The following is a 24,738-nucleotide window of genomic DNA, read 5'->3' on the forward strand; positions in this document are numbered from 1 at the left end:
CTTAAGCGGGCCTTAACAAATTGTACTAGTTTGTTGAGAATACAAGGGCCAAAAAGCAACACAAGTAAAATCATTATAACTGGTCCTGCTAAAGTGGATATTATAGTGGCAGCCCAAGGAAAATGGTCAAAAAGCGATTCAAACCAGCTTTGTTTAGTGTCTCTGTCTCTCTTTCTTTGCGCTAGCCTTTCCCAGAGTTCTGTCATTGACTCTTTAATTATACCTGAATGATTGGCATAGAAACAACACTGTTCCTTCAGGGCAGCACATAAGCCTCCTTGGTGCATGAGTAAAAGGTCTAGTCCGCGTCTCTTTTGTAATACCACTTCAGAAAGTGAAGAGAGAGACTCTTCTAAGAAGGAAATGGACTTTTCAATTCTTTGTAGGTCCTCATCGATGGTCATTTGGAGCTGTGTTAGGCCTTGTCCTTGGGACACCAGGGCTGAAACGCCTGTTGCGGTGCCTGTTGCCCCTAAGCCAAGGAGTATCGCAAGCGTGACGCCTGTTAGTAGTTCTCTCTTTTGTCGCTGGGCGTATCTTTCCAGGTAACGACCTACCTCATCATCTGTGTGGTATAGGACTTTAGGGAAAATAACAACTTGAACACAAAAGTCATTACTGACATCAAAGTCTTTGACTGATATGCAAGGGCTGACACCTGTGTTATTGCAGGCCCACACTCCTGAGGCCGAGGGAACAACCCAGGAGTATGTTATATTAATGGCAGTAAAAGTTTTGCAAATATGTCTGTTCTGTTGAATTAACCGTTGACTGCCGATACAAATTCCTTGGCCAGTAATTAAAGATAATGTAACCCCTTTCCGGGGGGTATTCCATCGGCATTGAGTCGGGTTGGAATCCTTAGAATAGGTAAACGGGATATCAAGGGCTACACCCTCATAAAATGGAGGGTAGGTGTCATAACAAAGCCAACAAGAGTTAGTAAGATTTGGCTCAGATGCATTCAGTGGCTGAAAGACAGCATCCAACATGCGGTAAAATAAATCATAGGGGGCTGCCTCATGTGTATTGTGGGGGTATGTCAAGTTGGTAAACAAAAGGCTTTGCAAGGTGGGCTTGGGAGTAACATTAGCAGGGCCTATTGTTTGGGGGTTAGCTATAACTTCTTTTTTTAATTTCGTCTGGCCTAAAATTTTGTTGGGTCCAATGGCAGTGTATGATTTCGGGAGGACCCTGATAATTTGGACAACTGTACTCCAGTCTGTGCCCCAGCTATGGATAAATACTGACCACATTCTGCCTAAAGACCAACTCTTATCTTGTGGTCGCAGGACTATTACTTCTAGATGGGTGCAGGTTCCACCTGCCTTTACCATACCATCTAGTTCAAAAGTGGGTGTCTTACAGTTGCCTGGCCAATATTTTACTTCCAAAAATTCATCCTTTTTGACTGGTTTCCATCTATTGCTGGTTACAATGGTCTCGCAACCCCAGTATCCACAAAATCAGTATCCTGGATAGGTGCAATAACTTTTTCCTGGGTTTGAACTGGGGCACTAATAGGTTCCCCAATGTACTTGTTGACCAGTGCCTTGTGGGTGAAATATGTCTTTAAGGTTGACAATGAAATTGGGGGCATTGGCTACAGTCTTTTTTACTATTATTCTACCATCCGTAGGATTGCGGAAAATCCATGTATATGGCCGATAAGGATGGTACTCTGAGTTTGCCTGCCCTGGAGGAAGCAATAACATGAACAGGAAAGTACAAAAACACAGGCATTGTTTAGGGTTTACCATCGCCGGCTTCTTAGGCACCATGGGAGTGCTTCTCATCTTGTTTTCACTTTTCGTCATTGGAACGTAGAGATGGTAGGGAGAGTCACAACTCCAGACCTGTTAAGAGAAACTCAGAATTTTCATTAGTTTTGTTACGCAAGACCGGTTTTATTGATTTTAGTGGACACCATTTGATGTTGTTATCCCTTTTTACTGCTGCGTAACCTTGGCCTGCCAAAACTAATTTCCACCCTGATTCCCACTCTCCCAGTTCATTTTTGATACTAACTGGTGGGCCTTCTTCTAGCACCTGAGTGGACCAGTGCCTTTTAATGGGACAATGTGTTGCATCTCCCCTGGGGAATTGGTTTAATGCCAACAGAGCGGTGGCGAGCAGGCGTGGTTGTTCCTTTGGGGGAATGTTTTTAGTGAGTCCTTCTGCCTGGGCTAGAGTCTCCAATTTAGATTTCAGGGTCTGGTTTGCTCTTTCGACGATGGCTTGCCCTGTGCTGTTGTATGGAATGCCGTGTGTCAGAGAGATGTTCCACTTGGTAGCAAACAATTGAATCGACTTGGAAGTAAAGTTTGGTCCATTGTCTGTCTTAATTTGTTTTGGGATGCCACGCCATGCCATGGCCGTTAACCAATGCTGAACAGTTGCCTTAGAATTTATTTTTGCATGTTGGGTTGCTACAATCATGCCACTTACGTGTCCACTGTTACTGCAAGCCAGGCTCTGGGCTTTAATATTTGACAGAGAGTAAGGTCTGTTTGCCAGATTTCTGAGGCCTTAAGGCCTCTAGGATTAACTCCACCGGACCACAAGGGTGTTTTCTGGCAATGAGGGCAGGTGGCAACTATATGTCTGGCGTCTGTGATTGGAATGCTGCACCTTTTTGCAAGTGCCTTGGCTCCAATGTGGAGTGATTCATGTAACTGTCGTGTATCCTGTAGGGTCCAAAGTCCTTTTGCCGCAGCATCCACTTTGTCATTGCCAATCTGGAAAAATCCTTTGATAGGACTATGACTATTGATATGGATGACCAATGTGGTACCTTGCCGTGAGGAGACTGCTTCTTCGATCATAACGGCTGCAGATGTCAAAACACCTGGTCTGGACATTGCTTGGCACAGCTTCGCAGCGAACATAGAGTCTGTCACAATGTTAAGGTGCTTGGATTGAAACAGTCCACACTCTAATACTATAGCAGATGCTTCCAACAGTTGAACTGATAGTGACTTGTCGGTCATCTTGACGCACTGCCATTGTTCTCCAGTTTGCCACACCACGGCGGCGGTAGAGGTAATTGAGGATGCATCTGTAAAGACAGTTTGTCCCTGCAAAGGTCGGTCCATGACTTTCTGTGGAAGGTCAAGGTCTACCATTGCCAATAGCTGAGTCCACGGTGGTTTTGTGGCGTAGCATAGCTCTCCTGCAAATCCGAAGAGGGCCAGAGCCAGATGCTCTGAGATTGCTACAGATGAGGCTGAAATCTGTTTACGAAAGGGTAAGTATATCTTGGCGGGCTCGAAGCCCAAGTGACTCAAGGCGAGCTTCCTGCCTTTCATGATAAGATTTCCAAGGCATTCAACTCCCGGGGTGGAAGCACGTGATGCTTTCCCAAGGACCACCCATTGTATTGTTTTTGCCATGTCAGGGGGCCCTTGCGCCAATGCCCCTACTCCCCCCTCTTTGGTAAAATGCACGTACAAGTCCAACGGTAAGCTTGGGTTCCATCTAGAGAGGACACCGGTAGACATTTGATGTTCTATAAGGTCAAGTGAATGTGCAGCTTCTTCAGTGAGAATCCTTTGCTCCCATGGGTGTTTCCCTTTGAGGAGCTCATACAATGGGGACATGGTTTCTGGTGGGATTAGGACAACATTGCGCAGCCATTGCAAGGATCCTACTAATTGTTGTGCGTCATGGGGTGTTTCGATATCACAACGGATTTTTGCTACTGGAGGTGACACATAAGAGTTGGGAATTTTTACACCCAAAAATGTGACTGAGGATCCTTTCTTTATTTTTGCATCCGCTATTTCAAAGCCATTGATTTTCAGGATCTTTGATATTGTTGACACAAGATGGTCTACTTGATCTGGTGTTGGTGCAGCAACAAGGATATCGTCCATGTATTGTATTAAGGTGGCATTTGGGTTCGCAGATTGGATTGGCGCTAATGCTTGGGCCACAGTAACTTGGCAAATAGTGGGAGAATTGACCATTCCCTGGGGAAGGACTTTCCATTGAAATTGTAGGCTTGGTTGCTGGCCGTTGGGGAACACCACGGAAAAGGCGAATCGCTCTTTATCTTGTTCGTGCAGAGGTATGGAGAAGAAGCAGTCTTTGATATCAAGCACTGCACATGGTTGATTTTCTGGGATCATGGAATTAGCAGGTAACACTGTCTGCACAGGACCTAACGGTTGAATCTTTTTATTTATGGCACGCAAGTCATGGAGGAGACGAAAGCCTTTGCTGCCACGTTTTGGTATGACAAAGACTGGTGTGTTCCATGGGCTGGTGGATGGTTCAATATGTCCCTTTTTTAGTTCTCGCTCAAGCAACTGAAGAAGAGCTGACATTCGAGGCTCAGGGATGGGCCACTGCTCGACCCACACTGGGTCAGACGACTTCCGGGTCAATTTGATTGGAGATGGTGGGTACGCCACAGTGGCCCTTAGGGTAAATTTGTCACCCTACATCTTAACTGAGATAAAGCATCTCGCCCTAGTAAGGGCGGGACATTTGATAAAACGTAAACATAAAGGTCAACAGTCTTTTCAGGCCCTTTTTCTGAGTACAAGGTTATTGCTATTAATTCTAGACTCTTTTTGGCAACTGACACTCCTCCAACTCCTCCTACAGTTGGAGCTTCCTCTAATTTCCAATTTGGAGGCCAATACGTTTGTGGGATGACAGTTACGTCAGCGCCTGTGTCTATTAAGAAAGGGACGCTGATAGTGATGCCGTCTGGTTGTGGACGGTGCAAGGAGTTTTTCCAGGGGCCTATGGTGGAATTGTAAATATACTGTCGGCAGATTCCCCATACTACTGGGGGTTTGTTGCATTCCACTGCCAGGGCCACCCAAGGGTTTCGTTCCCCACTTTGTCTTGTTGCGTTATGGGCACGGTTGATTCTTGCGGGGGCATTGGCTGGGCCATAAAGTTGGTTACTTCCCGGGGGGGGCAACGGGTTCGGGAGTTGTTCGTCCCATTTGGGGTGCGCATACGTGGGCCGCCGGATATCCCAACTGGGAGGGGGCCGCATGCGGCCCGTCTGCCCCCTCCCTTGCCCGTTTCCCTGCTTCTTTGATCTGCATTCTCGGGCAATGTGTCCTTTTTTACCACAAGCCCAACATGGCCCTCTGGGACGACTTTGAGATGGAAAAGCAGATGGTACTGGGTCATTTATGTTGGGACGCTTTTGCACAGCCATTACATTGGCAATAGCAGTGCAGACTGCAGGTTGGATTGGGGTTAAGTGTTCTTCCCTTGTAACATTTTTAATCATTGCTGCGATGCTGGAACCAGGTGGCAAAGAATGCAGGATTTCTTTGGTGGCGAGATTGCACTGTTGGCGCAAGCACTCGGTAACAACTGGGCCCTTGGCCTCTGCTGGCAAGTTTGAGGAATCTACTGCTGCCTGGAGGTGGTCCACAAACTGGGTGAAACTTTCACTCTCACTTTGCTTTATGGTGGACCATGGGGCTGGTTTAGCGACCACTCTGCATACCATACGAATGGCTTCCCTGGCTGCATGGGTGGTAGCAGCAACTTCGGGGGCTCTTAAATTTTGAGCTTGCGCCTGAGGGGTAATCATTGTCGGGTCTGTGCCCATCAGTCGTTGCAAACTGGATCCCTGTAAAGGGTGGTTTTCTCCCGCACCCTGGGCCAGTGTCTTTACACAATTATCCTACCATTCCTGTTTAAAAACTATCGTCCCTGCGCCATCAAAAATCATCCTGCATGTTTGTTTAATATCAAAGGGGAGCATATCATCATTCCCGAAAACGCTATCAATTAAGGTGGAAACCATGGCGGAGTTAATTCCTTTGTCGGCAATTGCTTTGACAATTGCCTGTACGTCTTTTGGATTTCTGGGAGAGTAACCTTTTTGTCCGTTCACTTCCCGAACTGGGAATGCTAACACTGTGGGTGGAACCCAATCGGCACACTCAATTTGAATCTTTTTCCAGTCCATGAGGGGTATATCCTTTTCTTGACCTTTCTCAGCCGCGCGTGGAGGGGCTCGGCTTTTGATAGTACTAAGACTTGCCCTCACGTCTTCATCCTCCGAATCGGAGTTTGAGTCAGCCACGGCCCAGCCGCATGACGGAACATGCCAGCTGTGATCCGAGTCAGAGGCGGAAGTCGACTGGTGGGACGACTCTGGACTACGGTATCTTTTTGTTGGGCTCTGCCCTCTCCCTCTCCTTTTTCTATAGGCAGGTTTCTCCCTCCCCTTTCTGTCGCCCCACCTTCTGGCTGGGGAGGTTCTTTCCTTATATGGAAATGTTATGGGGTGCGCTCCCTGATTGGGTCTTATGTCTTTGGGCGTGCCCTCCTCCCCTTTTCTTTCCCGCCCGCGTGAATTTGCAGCTGGCCAAGACTCTACATCCCACCCTTCTTCATTCCGACTGGCGCCATTTTGTGGAGCATAGGGTGGGGGTCTGCCCAAGGCCTCCCCAGGGTCTAGCCTGCCAGCAGAGTTCCCAGTCTTACTAATAATCTCGCCATTTAGCCACTGCCCTTGTTTTGCGGATAAATCGCGGGCAGGACTGGGGGACCGCGAAGAGAAAGGGGGCTACTCTTTATCTTCGCATGGTGGATCAGAAGGCTCAACGGAACGACCATCAGACATGGTCTGTGTGGTCGCTCCGACTCCCAACTTAGGAGTGACACGTAGGCAATTCTGAGCCGCCTTCCAGGTTTCTTGTTCTTGCAGTGCCTTTTGCAGTGCCTGCGTCACCCTCCCCCATGATTTGAGGCTTTTGCCAGAGCCTGAACACATAACATCATCCACGAGGGCCTTGGTGCATTTTTCCCAGCACTCTGGGTGGAGAATCTCCACCGGGCAATCAATGGCACCTATCTGTAATAGCCACATAACCGCACACTCAAAGTCTTTAGACTTGCAGTCAATGCCCCACTGCTTATGCAGTTGTAACAGTACCTTGACGAGGGCTTCCATCTCGTCGGTACGGGAGCGTCCTCCCCGCCAAAGTCGGTCTCGCCGTTCCGGCCGTCCTTCACTTGTCCAGCGAGACTCCCGATCTCCCGGCCGCACCTTCCCGTGTGTCGGGGGGTGGTTCCCGGGTTTCAGCACCACTTGTTACCTCTCGTGAGGCAAGGCGACCCAGCTCGAGAAGGACACGACGACTCAATTACAGGTCGTTCGGGCCAATCACTCACAAACACCAATATGGTAGATGGTGAAATGGCGTTTATTTCCTCTTCGCGTGCTCTTATATAACTACGGTCTGCTGACATCATCACTAATCTCTTATTGGTTAACCCAACTGGAGGGGCGGGGCCCTATCTTCCCGTACATCGCGATGATCTTCCGACTGAACCTTTCTGTCTAACCACACTGGGGCATCTCCCAATGGGATGATGTAATCTTATCAGTCACACAATAGGACTTAATGGCCCATTAACGGAATATATCTTCTGGAGGAAGGATGGGTTGTGAAAAGATAAAGATGATCATCCCCTGATCTTATCAGATGGCACATCAGCAGAGGATATCTCCCACAGAGATAAGGATCACCACCCCTCCCACATTTTAACAGATGGTGATAGAATACACATTTTTGCATTGTACCCCAGGACAACTTCCTTGCTGTCCTGGACTCTGTATGAAGGTAAAAAAATTACCCCTTTTCTTCGGGAGTGGAAGATGCTGCCTAGGACAGGCTCCCCCATTCAAATTGTCTGTAAATTCCTGAGGTCATCACTTCAGTGGAATTGCTAGTAAAAATTTTAGTGATTGGAGGAATAACCAGATCTAACTGGATATACATGTGCCTACATGAGAAATAAGCAAGTGTAGGATGGGATAAGTACTGAACTGGTTGGCAGAGTTACCTCTAAAATGATTCCATTTTCAGTGTCTGTGTGCAAGTGTTAACTAACGTATCTCATGCCCAGTCCACATTTTTACTTGCAGAATTTGTGCTTTTTGCAGCTTACACACCTTTATTTGAGAAAGCATATTGGGAAATGGCTCTGTCATAATTTTTGTATTTAACACAGAATATTGTCTCACTTTGTACAGTTACAGAAAAAATACAGAGTATTAGTGAACTGCAGGAGAGAAACACTGTTGTCATTGTATTACCAAGGAAACTAGATGACATCTGCCTGCAGGTAGATAGGCATCAGATCTGAGGGCAGTATTTGGAAGCCTTTTAAGAGTATTCTTTCAACTAAGAGGATTTTTTAAGGGAGATAAAATAGTAGTGATATAGTGGGAAGTATTCTCATATGTTTTCATTAGCATTCAACAGAAATAAATGTGTAAATTCATCCTCAGCTTTCCTAAAACAGGTGTTGACCATAATGCATGGATAAAACAGACACAAAAATCTCATTGTAGTTCTTCTATAATAGAAGAACCATTCTACTTTTATTTTAATGGAAATTCTGTTACTTCTGCTTTTAGAGGTCATTGTGTGAATGTTTGATAGCATAAGTACATAGAGAAGATTACTCTTTAAGCCTGGAAATAAATGCCCTGGAAAAGGCTATTAACGCTTGTAAAATACATAAAAAGGATAATCTTGAGGTGAGATGCTTTACTATTGCTTGGAAATTCAAGCTTCTGATTATTTTATTTCTTTCCTGTCATTTGCTTCTTGCTACTCACCAAGAACTCTTCAAGCCAATCTAGCTTGATAAATGATCATTTTTTACTTGCTGCATAATATCGGTGTCTTGACAGTTGTCATTGACATGCACCTATTCTGAAGAGTAGAATGTGGACAATAATCACATAGAAAGTTTATAATGACAGATCAGTTTAGTTTCCATTATTTCTGAGATACTAATGTAGATACTTCTTTACTGTGGATAGAAGCATCATCTCTAGGTAAGTTATGTTGCCCATTTTCTGTGATAAACATCAAATACCATGAGTTGCTGAAAAGTAAGGCTGATCTCAAGTAGTTCTTGAAGACCAGGATAGTAATGTTGAAAGCCTTAGAAGAAGTCTGACATTTTACCTTGAATTTGAGCATGTGCCATGTCTATTTTTTTTGGCATTGTAAAGCTGTTTAAAAACATCAAGAAAGGATGTACTGGACAAGTCCCATGGATTTGTTGCTTTTCTGGGTTAGAAATAGCTGAAGTGGGTTCTTAATTTCATGTAGGTTGTCTCTGAAAATACTTTCTATATCGCAATTTTCATGGCCTGTCATTGCAATAGGTTAGAAATTGGGCTGCTCTTGTTACTCATCTTAAGTGTTGTCAGTCTTCTGTAATATCTAAAATTAAATTTCTGTGTGGCAGCCATACTGCTGAAGAATGTGCTCTTCCCAGAATTTGATAAGTGAAAAATGTATTCATCTTACTAGGCTGTTAAGTAGGAAACTTCCACAGAAATGAAGCCATACAGTTGAGTTGATCTAGTGTAAGACAAGCTACAGCTACTGGTTTAATCTTTCACGGTTTCTGTTACTCGTCTTCAATTAGTATTGTTTATTACTCTATGGAATATTTATATCAGTTATATTTTGAGAATTTGCCCTGTAGTTACAATAAAAACATAAAAACTTTGTGTATGTTGAAGACAGGGAGGAGGCCAGTAGATCTTCACTTTGAATTTAATCTTTTAATAAACAGTTAAATTAACTCAAGACTCTTTCCTTGCCACTGGGATTAATTAATGAAAATTGGATCTTTGAACCTAAACATTCAAAACTGAAGCACAGTTAAAAAATTCAAAGCAACTTCTGGTCCTTCCAGGATGGGTGTATGCTTTATTTTTGGTTGTGGTTTTTCATACTTGGGTCTGTTGTGCAAAATGTATTCAGGAGAGAGTGCTTGATAAGCATAAAATATGCACATTCCTTTGTAGCATGCAGTTTCTCTAATGCTTGCAATACTGCTGCAATAAGTCTTGTTTTTAATGAGTTTTCACTTACCTGTCTTGGTATACATATCCTTGTACAAGATAATTCTATGATTGTAGATACAGGGGCATGTATCATATATGTATTCCATTAGAATATATTCTGCCCAAGCAGAATATACAGCATCTGTACTGCTTGACATATCTTGGTGTCTCTTTTGAAAAATAACACTGATAATGCAGACTACTTTTCTCTTAGGGTACTAAACAGTTCCCTTCAAGAATTTTAGAGTATCTTGAATTTGTTCTAAAGACCCAAAGCCACTAGTTGTGTTCATCTGACGAAATCTCTATGGAAGGAGAAAGAAGGCAAAAGTGATGGATGAGAAGAGTCAGAATGTAACGGTGCTGCAAGCCTAGTTTGCCTCAATTACTCTACATGATCCAGAAAGATACAGTTTGTACAGAAAGATAATATTTTTATTAGACTGTGATGAACTTTTGTATTGCTTATTTTAGCAAAGGGCATTCCTTTTCCATGCAAACCCTGCCTTGCTTTTAATCAGCCTTACTAGTAATGGCATGAAATTATGTTTAGCCAGACCAGATGTTCCTAACTGAATTGAATCTTCAGATTTATGTTGACAAAGAGCTGAAGGGCACAGATTAAAATCATAATGATAGGGTTGATATTTCAGTGTGTTGCTTTACTTTTTAAATTTTTTGGACACATTAGTAGTTTGACTGCTACGTATGTGTAAAACAGGAGAAAGCTTCACTCAGTCTCCCTTTTTTGCAGTAATGCTTCCACATTCATTTTCTACTCTTCCCTCAGCCAGTTACCTATTTCCCTGCTCACATATGAGTAACAGGCAAACAGTGCCAGCATCTTGGGAATTTGTGGATAGATATATGGTGTCCTTCTGAGGACTAGGATCATGGGTTACATGAGAGTACCGTCTGTCTTACAGCTGTCCTCAAGGAGCAGTACTTTCACTGCAGCACAGTTCATGCATGTGAAAATATGAAACTTCTTTGGGTGCTCCAAAATACTGGCTGATGGGCTGCAAACTATAAAAGAACAAAGGTTGGATGTGGCACAGCTGATGATGTTTTTAAGTGGGCATATCCACATTGCATCTTTACTACTATATGTTTGCCAGTTGTTGATCTTAGGAATGAATGTACTGTTCGTGTGTGAGAATGCCAGCTGCTTAAGGACCTCTTACCCACCCGTCACAGAGGGCACTGTAAATTGTGCTCTGGTCTATATGGTCAACCTTGGTTCCACCAAGAGAAAAACTGCTTTTAAATCAGTAAGAAATATGCACCTGTATGCACCACAAACCTGCAAGGAAAACTTGCACCCATAGAGGGTTCACCAATGTGCTAAACTGCTAATGTAGATACACCTTTAGATGCTGGTCCTCTTGGGGGTGAAAAGGCAGTCATCTTTGCAAAGAAGAATGTTTTATGTGGAATAGAACTGATTAGAAATGCAAAAATAATCATAAATAATTGCAACTTAATTTCTGAATGACAGGTCTCTTGAAAACTCATTAGTTAATGAGACACAAAAAGTGTTGCAAGTATTATGCTTATCCCTCATCATCCTAATTGTCCCATTGCTGTTTGAAACAATGGGAAATAGAATTAGAACCTTATGTGCTTGTAAGTTAGATAGAACTTTGTTTAAAATGAAATTGTTTAATTACCAGTTTGTTCTAGTACATGGAAAATGTGATTTAATAAGTACAGAAAGTTATAATGATGCATTAATGCTCTCATTATATGAGAACAACATATTTTGCATTATGATTTAGGTATCCTCTTAAAGAAGTAATTAGTATGAGACTAATTACATACAAGACCAATACAGTTCATAATCCAGTAGGCCTTCTGTTGGGTTTTTTGTTTAGACAGTGGACAAACCCAGCCCATCCTTGAGACAGTCACTGTAATTGCAAATGGCACCCAATGTGCAGCCTCTTGTGTTGCATTTTGCAGTGTCTGGGACTGAATCTCTAAAAGGGATGTGCCGAGCTCCAAAAGGCAAATTTCCATTGCATGTTTACTTCTCATTTGACACAAGAAAGGCGTAACAATAATTGTAACTTTTCTGTTAGTAGAATTGTGGTTGGGGGGCAGGGGGGTGGTTTTGGTTTGTGCTTTTTTTCACACATATTTTTATTCTCAGGAAAACAAAATTAGGAGAAAACAGCTTGAGAAGAAACAAAAGAAGTTGCAAGCTGTCCATGGGAATGAAATGAGCCCTCCCTGGAGGCCACCTGGCAAAGTCACATATTCTAATAGTTACTGAGTAGTTAATTGCCTTCCAGAAGAACAGATAGTCTAAAAAGTTCTGTCAATAGCCAGTAACTCATATTATCAACTGATTTTCACTGAAGCCATTTTATGTGTTACATTCTTTATAGTTTATTTGATCTCTGCAGTTTTAATAAACTTGTTACTCATTTGCTTTGCTTTAGAAAATGTAATAATTATTCAAATTCCATATTTAAATTAATTTTGCTAATTTTCACGTTATGTCCTGCCTTTCTGGCGAAAATTTATATCCATGATACATAAAGATGGACTCTGGGGTTTTTTTTTCACCCAGTAATTAGCAGAATTGTTATTTTTAAGTTATTAGACCACACTCCTGAGGAGTTAATTCTTGAAGAAATGATATGAGGAGGCTGTAGGGTAAGGATAATGGGCAAGGACATGTTGGCTGTCTTGTGGTGGTAGATGTCAAAACGTAAAGGAGCATGGAAGCAGAATGTCATGTTCATTCATTAATATACAAGATACAGAGAAAATATATATATTGCAGATAGGTGAATACAGGGCTTTCATAAGCCCCGGGTCTGGCTTTGGCTGTTCCTCATGGCAGGCCAGGCATTTTTTCCAGCAGTAGTGGAGAAAAGAGAAAGAATCTACTGCCAGCAGAAACTTTCAAGAAGCTGAAAAGATGCCCAGCCGGAGCAGCTTCAGTGGCCCACCTAAGAGGTAGAGTAAAATTACAGACAGCAGCAGGAGAGATGAGGGACTGCAGTCGTGGTAGAATGCAACAGAATTGCCAATTCAAAAGTGGCCCATCCGGATTTTATGAGAAAATACTAAATTACTTCAGGCCTTCAGATTGGGGTGGTGGTGTGCATCATTGGTGCTCTGGGCTTTTAGCATTTGGAGCCTTAAATTTGGTTTTAGTCTGTTAAGAAACTCCAACTATAGTATCACAGGAGGATGAAATTCGTAGCTGGCACCAGAGTTTATTGTACAACAGACCTGGAGAGTCTGAGACAAGGCAGCCTGTGAGAAAGGTATTGTCTGGATCTTTATTTTAGCGGTGTCCAGCTAGAGGAAGCAAGGAAGGTCCCCATGCTGAGAAGTTGTACTTGAGGGATGGAAATGAAAAGTGTAGTGGAATTAGTGGCAGAAATCCAAAAGAGTTTGTCAGGTGTTTTCCTGAACTGAATGCTGCATCCTTACTGACTAAGCCTTTCTATAGCTGGGTAGAAGGTTTTGACAGAAGACAGGAGAAGATGTTGGTGATATCTTTCAGAGGAATGTGGAGTAGCTCACAAATTCACAACTTCTCAATTAGGAAAAGATGCTGAAGTCTGTAAACAAGGGAAAACAGCTGATATATTTAACTTTTAGAATAAAATCTGGGGAGCTTTATTTAATGTTATATTGTAAAAATTAGGACATGTTACAGCATAACACAAATGTCATAGAAGAATTAGAACAATATAAACATATGTACATTAATGTATAAGAATATACATATATCTCTGTAGATCCTATCTATATGTTTATTGATGACAGAGGGAAAATATTTCGTATTTAATAAAGTATATTTTAGTACAATAGCCTCAATGTTTTCATTGGATTTTGGGATACAAATCTTTATTTAAAACTTTAATACATGGAAATTAACATACTGTAATACATTGAGCACCCATTCCCATACGCTGATTTCTAACCAAACAATGAAGGAAAAACAACAGGAAAAAAATATAGAGAAAGGGAAAATATTTTAGCTGTCCTCTATGTCACTTTCTTGGAGAAGCAGCTGGAGAATCATTGCAAATAAATGATACTTCGGGAAAAAACTTTCTTAGCTACTCTGAATTCCTCTGTGCTTCTTAGCACTTGTAATACTGAAGTATAATGAGATATGCAGAGGTGATTTAGCACTGAGCCTAACTGCTGGACTATATTCTTGGTTGAAATGGGAGCTGGAAAGATTTATATTGAAAAAGATCAGCAAGCAAAACGAATAGCAGTTAGAAAATAAAAGCAAATGGTACTGTCATTATTGTTGAAACATTAGTGGTTATGAATGTGATGCTGGATGCTGCACAAGCAAATTGTAAAGATGACTTGCCACAGAAGGCTCCCCATCCCAGAAAACATGCAAAGAAATTTAGTCAAAAGCACAAGGAGAATGAGGAAGGCAGCATCACTTGCTAAACAGCAGCTATGGTACAAGTGTATCAACAGCTCCTGGCAGTTTGGTTTCACAGTTCACCAGCTACCATCCTTGCTTGGTCTCTTGCCTTCAGCAGGAAAGCCAATGTGCTAATTTTCCCCTTGACTCTTCTGCTGACTATGTGGTTAAGCCTCCTCTCTCTGGCTTTCTTTCTTCTCATGTACCAAATTTTTTGTCTTTCCTGCTTAAGAGACCAAATAATCTGTCCATTCTTGCTGTCATACAGCACCTCCAAAAGAGATCAGTCTGCTCAAAGGATGAATCTGCTGTCCATATTGCTGTACAATTTAAAGAATTATTATGGCATTAAACCCTAACATCAGCTTGATTCTTATTTTCCCTTAAACAGATGGTAGCGCATTGAGCTGTTAAATTTCACTGCAACAAAATTGACATTCTGTTTAAAGTTTCTATTCCTCATGTGAATCAATAAAATACAGAAATGCTGTGCTGGAGGATTATTCTTTGCAAATGGCTATGCATTTGTAACCTATCCAAAGCAAGGGCTCTTGATAATGACCCCTAATTTTCAAGGGTTTGGATCATGAACTATCACTAGACAGAGAGGTTATGTGCAAATAAATCAGGACAATTACAGGAGGAAACAAACAGGATTAATGGCTGAAGACTCAGCATAGTAAGTGCACATTAAGTGTTTCACAAAGACTTTCTACTGATTTGCAACTCAAATATCCTTTACATTCTTCTCTTTGTGATTGACTTTCACAGTTTCTTGTACAGATATTTTTTAAAATAATCCTGTGCACCAGTTAGAGCACTCATAAGAGAAAGAGTGGAGAGAGTTTTTTATCTATATAAAATTCTTGCTCCCAGTCAGAGATAGATGTAGAAGTACAATTAAGAAATAGGAATGGATGCAAAACATAAGTTGCTTATGCAATAAAATTGAACTAGCAAGACTGTAGCACTCAAAAGTACTGCCACGAGGGAAGGAAGTGAAATCCTGCAGTCCAGTCTCAGAGCCTCTGCACTGGATGCCACCAGACTTTGTTCCCAGCTGCCATTTTAGGCACATCTTTGCCATCAGATTTGTGCCAAAAATCCATCAGGTTTGTGGGGCCATGCCTTAGGGCTGCATGACATCCCAAGTTCTTGCACTGTCTTACCACTGATGGGTAAAACAGAGCAAGGACAAGACCGGCCAGTGAGGTTTTGTACAGATTTCAGTCTTTCACAGAGGCTGAATGTCCCTGCTCTGACCTGACAATGTTTGGGAAAATGTCCTGACCAACCTTCTGCCCACACATGCCAGAGCAGGATTTACTATAAGCAGGATGTATTATAGTCATGGCTGGAAATGCTCTGTTTTCATCAGTTTAAATATATAATTCCTTTTAAAAATGAATTAACTGTTGCCACAATAAAATACTCAATGGCCAATAAGTGAATCTTACTCATCTTTAGCAAAATTGGCAGCTAAGAATAAGCACACACATATTTGTGGCTTTTGTATGAGGCTTAGATTGCACTGGAAAACAAAGGATATTCAGGGCTGCTGTTTTGGCCTCACTTAAAATCTTAGTAGCTGAAGGACAGATCTATTTTGCCACATAAATCCTGAACTCTACCTCTTTAAAACAAATTAGATTTTCAGGTGCTAAGCATCTGAACTTCCCAGAGATTTCACTTATGTTCGGGTCCAGCCATACCTGGAATAAATTAGAGCACACAGCTAGTGTGGCAGAGTAATCATTAAAGAGATGCTCCCAGTGTCTCGTGGGAAAAGGTATTACTTGATACTCCGTGTTAGACAAATGTGGCTTCTCAACCCCTACTCACGACCAAATCAGGGGCCAGAAAACACACATTCTTAACTCCCGGATCTGTATTGTCTCCTGCAGATGTTGCTGCTTTTCTTATGAAGTTTTAGCTGTGCAAAGATCCTCATAAAGGCTTCAGCTTCTGCTGCATTAGACTGTGTCACTCCCCCACTCCATCCATCACACATACTCCTTGGTTGTTGAGGATAATGGGAACTTTTATATTAGATAATTATTGTGCAATACATTGAAGAGCTACATATAGGCATTAAACAAAGCTCAGCAACCATCCCAGTGTGCCTTGAAAGATGCTCTAAGCCCCAAATTCCAGTAGTGTTGCCAGTAGCCTCTATCACCCAGGTTTAGGAGAAAATTCAGTGCCTGAACATTAGCACTTACTGTGTTGCAGAATCACCAGGGTAGATGAAGGTGACATAGTGTCATTCTCTACTGTGGTTCACAACACCAGCTCATAGGAGTTTTCATGGAAAAGAAGTTAGAGACAAACTTCAAACAGAGCAAGTACAACAACCCCAAAATTGTTCATTCCAATGGACTGTTGCCAATGTGACTGGCTAGACAGACACACACTGAGACTTGAGGGAAAAGTTGAGAAATAGAAAGTACCTGGACATGAGTAGAGGAGACTGTTGACCCATCTGACTCTGTGTTTGAGTAAAGTATGTATTAAAGTGTTTTAGGGGAAAAGGCAACAAGCTATAGCCATGAAGTCGTAGCCTGAAGTTCCTCCACCTAATCACATGAGAACACATCACCTTTTACAGACAGTGATTCAGCCAACAAGCACAATCCCTTACCACAATTGTAGGATTGACATCAAGGTGCCTCCTGTGATCAGCACATGACCTGTCCCCAGTGCTGCACATGAGAAAAAGCTTTAGCAGAAAATATTACCTTTTCACCTTTTCTATAGCCTTTAAGTTCCAGGTAGAGTAGGAACTTTCATCTGCCTGCTTTTGGAGTTCAAGCTGTTGGATGCCCTGCCACAGCTGTGTTCCAGCTGTGGTCCTGCCTGGCCCTGCTCCCTACATCTCCCTGCTCCTACTCTCTATAGCCATTTGGTCTCTCCCATAACCTACCAGCCACATAAGATCACAGCATGGACTCAGAAATTGCACACCTGCTGGAGACCCTTAAAAGCATTCATTACATATTTATATATATGTATATACCTGCTGCAGCTGCTGGTGTGGCTGTACTTCTGGGATGGATGGGGATAGGGCAAACAATATTGCAGTAGGGAGAGGTGGCACAGGGCTTAGTGGAGCCTGCTGCCAGCAGACAGGCTTTCAGCTGATAAGCATTACTTCTGCTCAGTTACTTTTTTTAATGACTCCCATCAGACATGTTCAAGTATTTCTTGTGGCCCCAGACCCCAACAAACTAGGTTTTTTTGTCTGACTCCAAATTTTTTGAATGCAATTGAAAAAAAAAGCCCCAACAAACTACACTACATGTTATTTCACTTCTGGTATGGAATTCAGGCCTTCAGTCCCTCCTGGGAGCCAAGCCTCTTGTAAATATGATGATGATAAATATTTCAGGTGTATGGCATGCTGTCCATTACACAAAACCTTGCGTGACCAGGGACCAGGGCTGACAGGGCAGATAGGGCCGGCAGCTCTCCCAGGCGACTGCTCAAAGAAGACTAAGTGCTGCTGCCAGCTGGTGCTCAGACAGTGAGGAACAAAGCACTTTGGGCAGCTCAGTAAACCCAAATCCCATATTAAACTCTCAGAATAGCTTAATTTATTTTTCTAAGTGAGAAAGTTTTGTAAATGTGTTATTTTTGCTGCCTTACAACCTGGGATAAATGCTGCTGGGAAGCTGATTTTCAGCCAAGATTCACTTTGCCAGCTAATGAAGGAGGCTGCATTAAATGGCAGTAGTAACAACAGGACACAGATGGTGCATTACCACACCCAAGGGAGAGCAGCCAGGAGGGATCCCACTCAGCTTCATCTGCACCTGGGGAGCAGAGAATTGCTCTTTGCCCTGAGGGTCTCCTTTTACCAGCATGATCCCGCAGGGACACCCTGGTCACTTTTATTCATCTCTCTTTCTTGACAGCAGTAACACACAGAGAAGTTGGCATGAATGTTTTACCAAAGGAGCTTTGCTATGGTTAGACCTTGGAAACCTAATCTCTCGAGTGCAAGTGCACACATATATTTGTCACTGAGTTTGTGTAGAGCATCAGGAACTGCTAATTTTTCTTCATTCATGCTTTATATTGATTTGTTGAAAAAGTAGGTATTGCTGTAGTCTTACAGGAAAGAAACTTGCTGAAAACAGTAGGGAAACTAGAGATAGATCTTTTATTACTGCACTGAAAATATTCTAGATATATGTCCAAAGCGCTGACTCCTGCAAACTGACAGGCTTATGGTGTAGTATCACTCATCTCTTGTATTACTGTGCCCTGTATCCTTGCTAAAATGCTAAAATACTAGCAAGCATCAAGCTGGTTGAAAGTGCTTCTCTAAGTGGAGAGAGGAGTTACCCAAGCCCGTATGTGATTTACAGATCAGCACTTGAGAGGTCTGGAGCTGCCTTCAGTGTGCTGCTGAGAAGGCCTGGTGAGCCAGCTGGCACTGATGCTCAGTATCACCCCAGAAAATCCCTCAGGCCAGGCCCACCTGTGCTCTGCCAGCTGCCTTTCCCATGGAACCCTCACTGCCTGGCAACAGCACAAACAGGGGAGATCACCCAGATGTGCTTTATGGGGTCATGTGCACTCAACTGTAGCTGGAGGATTCACATATGTAAAGGAGAAGCAGGAACTTGGGAAGGAGGGTGTTGCTAGAAAGAAAATTCATAAGATGGGGAACCTGTGGTAGCTTCCTGACCAGTATCCCAGCTGTGAGGAATAATGGGAGCTTTTCAACTGGATTTTCAGGTGCACTCTAACCCTGAGTTCCACTCTTCATGCTTGGAGTTCTGTGGTGCAGATCCTGACCTCTCCTGAGTTGCCTCTGGGATGTTGCCTGATCTGGGAGGAACTGGGAGAGGAGGAAATCTGAATGGACAATGCCCAGGGAAGCATGGGTGATGTTGGTGCTGCACACAGGGAATGAGAATGGAGGCTAACAGGAGAGGCTGCTAAGGAGTGGATAGGCAGCATCAGTGAAGAGTGGAGTGGCGCAAGTCCTTTCTATCCACTCCCATCTGTATTCTTTTCTTCTGGACACTTTTGCCAGCATTAAGGCTGTGTGTTTGGCCATTGTAATTTGCAAGAGCCTTGTATTTCTACATAGATTTCCCTGATGGGAAGTGATTATTTATATATTATTGCAGAAAGGCAATGAGACTCGGATTCCCCCCTGAATAAATATAATCATTATTATTACTGTTGTTGTTGTTATTATTTATTATCTATGCAGTGCAATTTCAGTGTAATTCCTATATTGCAAAAAAAAGGAAGCACACAGATGGGAAAGGGGCAGACAATCCGCTGCAAATACCTGGCAAGTGCTAGAAAAGAAATGTGGTGCAGTAACGCTTGTGGTAAGCCTTGCCAGAGGGAGCACTTGCCATGAAAATACAAAAGTTAAAAACAAATATGTAGAAACAAAGGAAGATTTAATTAAATATAAATACAGAGCAAGTAAGATAAAAGCTGAATTCTGGCACCCAAACAAAAGCATGAAGAAAAGTTTAAGATAAAAACATTACTGTAATTAAAAGGTGACAGAAAAGGGACTAAACACAGCTAAGAAAAGGTTGGTTGGAGTTCTCCACTCAAGAACAAAAAGTCTTGGGGAAAATTTGGCTTGCTTATGCTTGCTGGAGGAGCTGTAGATAGTGGTTCTGAATGTTTATGTCTGCTCTCCAGAAATAGTATTATTATAAGATTATTTTGCTAATGGCATGACATTCCATAATCTGTTTTTGCTAGACATGGTACAGCAACTATGATGATATCAATCATGATTTGATTGTGATGTTTAAATGTTCTCAAAACCATGGCTCTTCAACTGTGCAACAGCAAACTCAGAGCATTTGGTGAAACAGTTTTGTGGAAAATGCAGTTCAAACTGCTAAAAGTATACTTTAAAATTCAAACTAGTTCTTGGCACTGTTAAATTACAACATAGCAGAAACCTACAACCTAGAAACTAGCTCTGCCACTTGAAAATAGATTCTCACTCACTGAAGTATTTTTTTAATGGAAATCTTTAATATCAGAAAGGTTAAAAAATTTTCGCAGTCAGGGGAAGTTATTTGCATCCATGTAAATTATTTTGTAAAACATGGCCCAAGAGACAGTCCTCTTTTGAAGTAATTTTATTTTTACCCCAGTCGGTACCTTACAAAACAGGGATATACTGTGAGGAAATGAGAAGCCTCAAGATCTACACTGGAGATGGTCTTCAGTTCTAAAATGGACCTTCATATTGAGGGGTAAGTTCTGGCTACATCAGGCCTGAGCAGAGCCCTGTAGAAACAAGCATCTTTGCTCTCCTTTTTCCTTCAGCTCTTCAAAGCAATTTGGAAGCTGCACAGTGATCTTAAAAGTGTAATTAAGTCAGTCATAATTGTATGGACATCTTCCGCTGTGTGGCTCCTGCATGTAAATACACTTTGGTGTGGGAACAAGATTAGAAATTATCCTGTGTAGGCATGGGGATCCAAACTGAGAATCTGCACTTTTCGAGGTACCCCTCTCCCTCCTGTCCCATATATTATTGGAGTTACTCAGTGGCAAAAAATTGAGCAGGCTGGTTTTCAGGTGAAATCGCTAAGGCACAATGCACCTTAGCACAGTCCTTTCTGGTGTTTAAGGTATTGATTTAAGTAATGCTTTTAATTTAGAGCAGTTCAAGTAAATTTTCTGACAGTCTCTGCCAGCATCTTCAGTCAGCTATATTAATGTTGTTCTTGACCTTGTTATCTTCTCTGCCCATCACCCTCCCGCTGAGCACAGTTACAGGCTGGTGAGGTCACTGGTCCCATGCTTAGCATGAAATAACATGTACCTTTTTGAATATTGCTGCATAATAACTTCTTGGTGCTTGCATTTTCTATGTTAAAGCAGCAGGAAACTAAATTAATACAAGTCAAAATTCTCAGTGCAGCACAGATGGATGTGGTCACCCTGTTAGAGACGTAGGAAAATTACAGCCAGGAAAATCATTTCCAGGCTGGAGTTTCTCCTGGTTTTGTCACAGATCTGTTCCCAAGCTGATAGCTTTTTCAGTGCCAGTTAGGGAGACTTTCTCCCAGGATGATAATTTGGTCAAAATAGAATGGAATTAATAACATTAGATTAACATCTGGTGCCGACTGTGGGACTCATCCTGAAGTACTGTCCCAGAGGCGTTTTCTCAATTATCCAATGAGCTACTGTCTTGTCTTAGCTCTGCGGAAGACTCTATACGTACGAATCGTGCTCTCAATAAAATTGTCTCTTTCCTATCTTGAGAGGGACCGTGTAGCTGTGTCTTATTTCCGCCTCTCCAAAGGGTTAAATCCCTAACCCATAGCTACAGATGGATGCATGATGTCACCCTCCAAGGGCACCAAGGTATGTTCCTCACACCTTCCTACCTGTTACGCTGCTTGTTTGATATTAAAGGCATTGGGATGTGCAAGTAAAATACTAGAAGTATTTTCAATCTAGGTTTACTGGAGGCAATGCCAAGGAATGCCCCATCCCTGGAAATGTTCAAGATCAGGTTGGATGGGACTCTGAGCAACCTGATCTAGTGGTTGGTGTCCCAGGTAAGGGGGTAGGGGATGGAACTAGATGATCTTATTTAAGGTCCCTTCGAGTTTTCTCATAGAAAATACATTGCCCAAGTATTTGTATACAGTGTGGCCTAATAATTGTATTCCTGGGTCAATTTAATGATTAAATGATCCAGAACAGGAATTTTGTCCAAACATGTCTCTTCCCCTCAGTTCTCTTTTAGGGAGGCTTAGATGACTGGCTATGTGGAAGTTATTTATAAACCAGCAGGTTCATATTTGGGAGTTTGAGAGTAACTTGCCTTCTGTCAGCTGAAGAAGAAAAGTATTTCCTTTGTAGCTCATGCTCTATTTGTTTCTAATCAGTCAAAAAAAAAAAAAAGACACGATTAAAGGCTGGGAGTACAGTCATTACTTTTATGGAAATCTATTCAAACTGCAGTAGTAGAAATTATAAAGAATTTGAGTCTAGAGAAGGAGTAAGAATATGAAAAAATGGGAAAGCCCTTTCTACAAGGCAACTTTAATTTTTTTTACCCTTGAAAATAGTATCTATATTATTAGGGTGATTTGAAGAAGAGACGAATAAATCAGAAACTGAGATGCTAGAATCTAGCTGCTTAAGTGTGTTTCATTCAAATGCAAATGCCATTGTACCACAAAGCTGTCTATTTCTGCAGGGTGTTTAAGGCTACCCAGGATCCTCTGACTGATAGAAGGTTACAGTCAGCTTGTGCTTACTGCAAGGAATATTCCCTAATTCCTCTAGCTTGATGTTTCTTACTAGTGAATGTTTAAAGCTGGAGAGATTCTTGAATCCCCTTTTAAGTCAGCAGGGAATTGGGGTCTTTAAATTTATCTGCTTATTGGAGCCCATTGCTCTTAGGTTCAGGTCATTTACTATCCCTGGCACCTGCAGACAGGCACTCAGCAATACTGATCAGCACTGACAAGCAATCCATAGAGCAGGCTGCTTCTTGGAGCTTTCAAAGGCTTTTCACACGGCACAGAATTATGGAACTATGCAGATATTTAGGCTGCCCTCACAGTTGTTAGTGCTGTAGTTGGGAAGAGCCACAATGGCTTCTGTCCTCGTTTTGGTGCTCTCATTTCAATTTTTATTCATGTTCACTGTCTCTTTTCAAAATACTTTTTTATTGTCAGGAGTTCGTATTTCCCCCCCCCCCCCCCCCTTTTTTTTTTTCAGTTATCAGCCACTGAAATGCCAGGAATCTGAATAGTTAATGCTCACATTCATGTTTAGCTTAGGTTTCAGAATTATTTTTTTTTAACTAAACAAGGAAGATTTTAACCACAGTCCTTTTTCAATCTATTTGTAGGATATATATTTGTAGAGATATACCAAGTTATACCCTATCTATATCTATAATTCTGACTTTGGAAAGGCTTGCATTTTCACTAGTGTGCATTAAGCAGGCCATAAATGTTTCCTGAGAGATGGGTCGATTTAAAATATGTTCCAAGCCAAAGACTCTTTTTCTGTAACAGCATTTTAGAACACCACAGGTCTGAATTTGGCTGCTGAATGGACTGCAATCATTATTATTGCATCTTTTAGTTATAGAGAGACACAGTAAGTGAGTCATGACATTAAGATCAATGCCTACCAGTCATACAAAGGAAGCCTTTGGGGAGACCTTGCCTCTGTAAGGTGTAAGCTGTAGCAGAGTCTAATTTTCTCCCGCAGACCATGTTGGAGCAGCCACAGCTCCTACCTCTCCCCCTCTTCCTTCTCTGTCTGGCAAGGACCTTCGTGTGTCCCCCAAGGCTTTGCAGAATGGTAGCAGAGAAGTGGGAGGAGAAGGAGGAGGTCGTAGAGGGACAGGTTTTCAAGGGTGTTCCTGTGGCTGCAGTGCTGCTCCTCATCTGCCTTTACTGTAGTGACAATGGGCTCCAAGTCATGTAGCTGCTCCCCAGCACACCGTGTAAGAACATGGCTTTCTTTCCTGTGTGGCATACCTGGATGGAGAGGCAAGGCAAAGAGATCTACCTCACTTTTCTCCTTCATAAGGAAACATTTCTATCCCTGTAAATAGAACCATTCTAAATTTTCTGTAGTAAAATGCTGAAAATTAGATTCTCTTTATGTTTAGGGTAATTGTGTGATACTTTATGAGTGTCCAAAATTTAATGTGGCTTATTTTTCTTTCTTGCGTTTAGGGGGAAGCACATTATGTACATTGCAATAAAATGTAGTTATACAAAAACAATCTAATTCTGAGTATCAGGATACGTAAAAAAATATTCACAGTTGTAGGATGATTGCATAAAATGATGCTTGGTACTAAATTAAATATGAAAGAGAATACTAGATCACAAATCCTTTAAATGAGAATTTATTCTTTCTGTGGAGAAAAAAAACATTATCAGAAAAATAATAAAACCTGATGCAAGTCTGAAAATTACTATGTATTCCTTTCCTGTATGTAAAAGTGACAGAGGAGCAATTTCTAAGCCTCTGATGAATGGTCCTTTCTGACTTTCTGTGCTGGTTTCACCTGGGGAGAACAGACTCAGAGAGAAGTTTTCTCTATGAGAACTTTCTCTGTGAGTTGATGGGACCAGTTGAAGGCTGGTTTGGTTATTGACAGCTTGAAGAACCAATTGGAGAAAGTTAGTTAGCTCCGTGAACACACATTTTGAAGGAAATAACCCAGAAAAGAGCTCTCATTCTTTTCCAGCAGCAGTGCAAGTAACTGAGCCCAGGCCTGGCTCCACCGCAGGCCTGTGGGGCTGGCAAGGGAGCAGAGCTGGGCCCCTGTGGGGAGCTGGAATGGCCCAGCAGGGAGGAGGGGTGGCCATGGGCAGGACTGGGCCCCTGTGTGGGGAGCTGGAATGGCCCGGCAGGGAGGAGGGGTGGCCATCCACAGTAAGTACCAGCTGAGCCCATGGAGGCTGATAGAGAT

At 42.2% G+C, this 24,738-nt stretch overlaps 1 protein-coding gene across 3 annotated transcripts in view; it reads left to right on the forward strand.

Moving 5' to 3' along the window:
• MAP9 (microtubule associated protein 9) overlaps positions 1–13,695 on the forward strand; it is a 33,197-nt gene extending 19,502 nt beyond the window's left edge. For 2 of the 3 annotated variants that reach the window (XM_088163678.1, XM_014893315.2), the window contains exon 11: positions 12,015–13,695. In XM_088163678.1, coding sequence (XP_088019804.1) covers positions 12,015–12,137 — 123 coding nt within the window. In that variant the 3' untranslated portion in view covers positions 12,138–13,695. Of the gene's footprint in view, positions 1–386 lie in introns of all 3 variants that reach the window. The other variant, XM_088163679.1, reaches the window with a different exon arrangement.
• The last annotated feature ends 11,043 nt before the right edge of the window (positions 13,696–24,738 follow it).

The sequence above is a fragment of the Sturnus vulgaris genome, chromosome 4 (assembly GCF_052056855.1).
Source record: "Sturnus vulgaris isolate bStuVul1 chromosome 4, bStuVul1.hap1, whole genome shotgun sequence".
Classification (NCBI taxonomy): Eukaryota; Metazoa; Chordata; class Aves; order Passeriformes; family Sturnidae; genus Sturnus; species Sturnus vulgaris.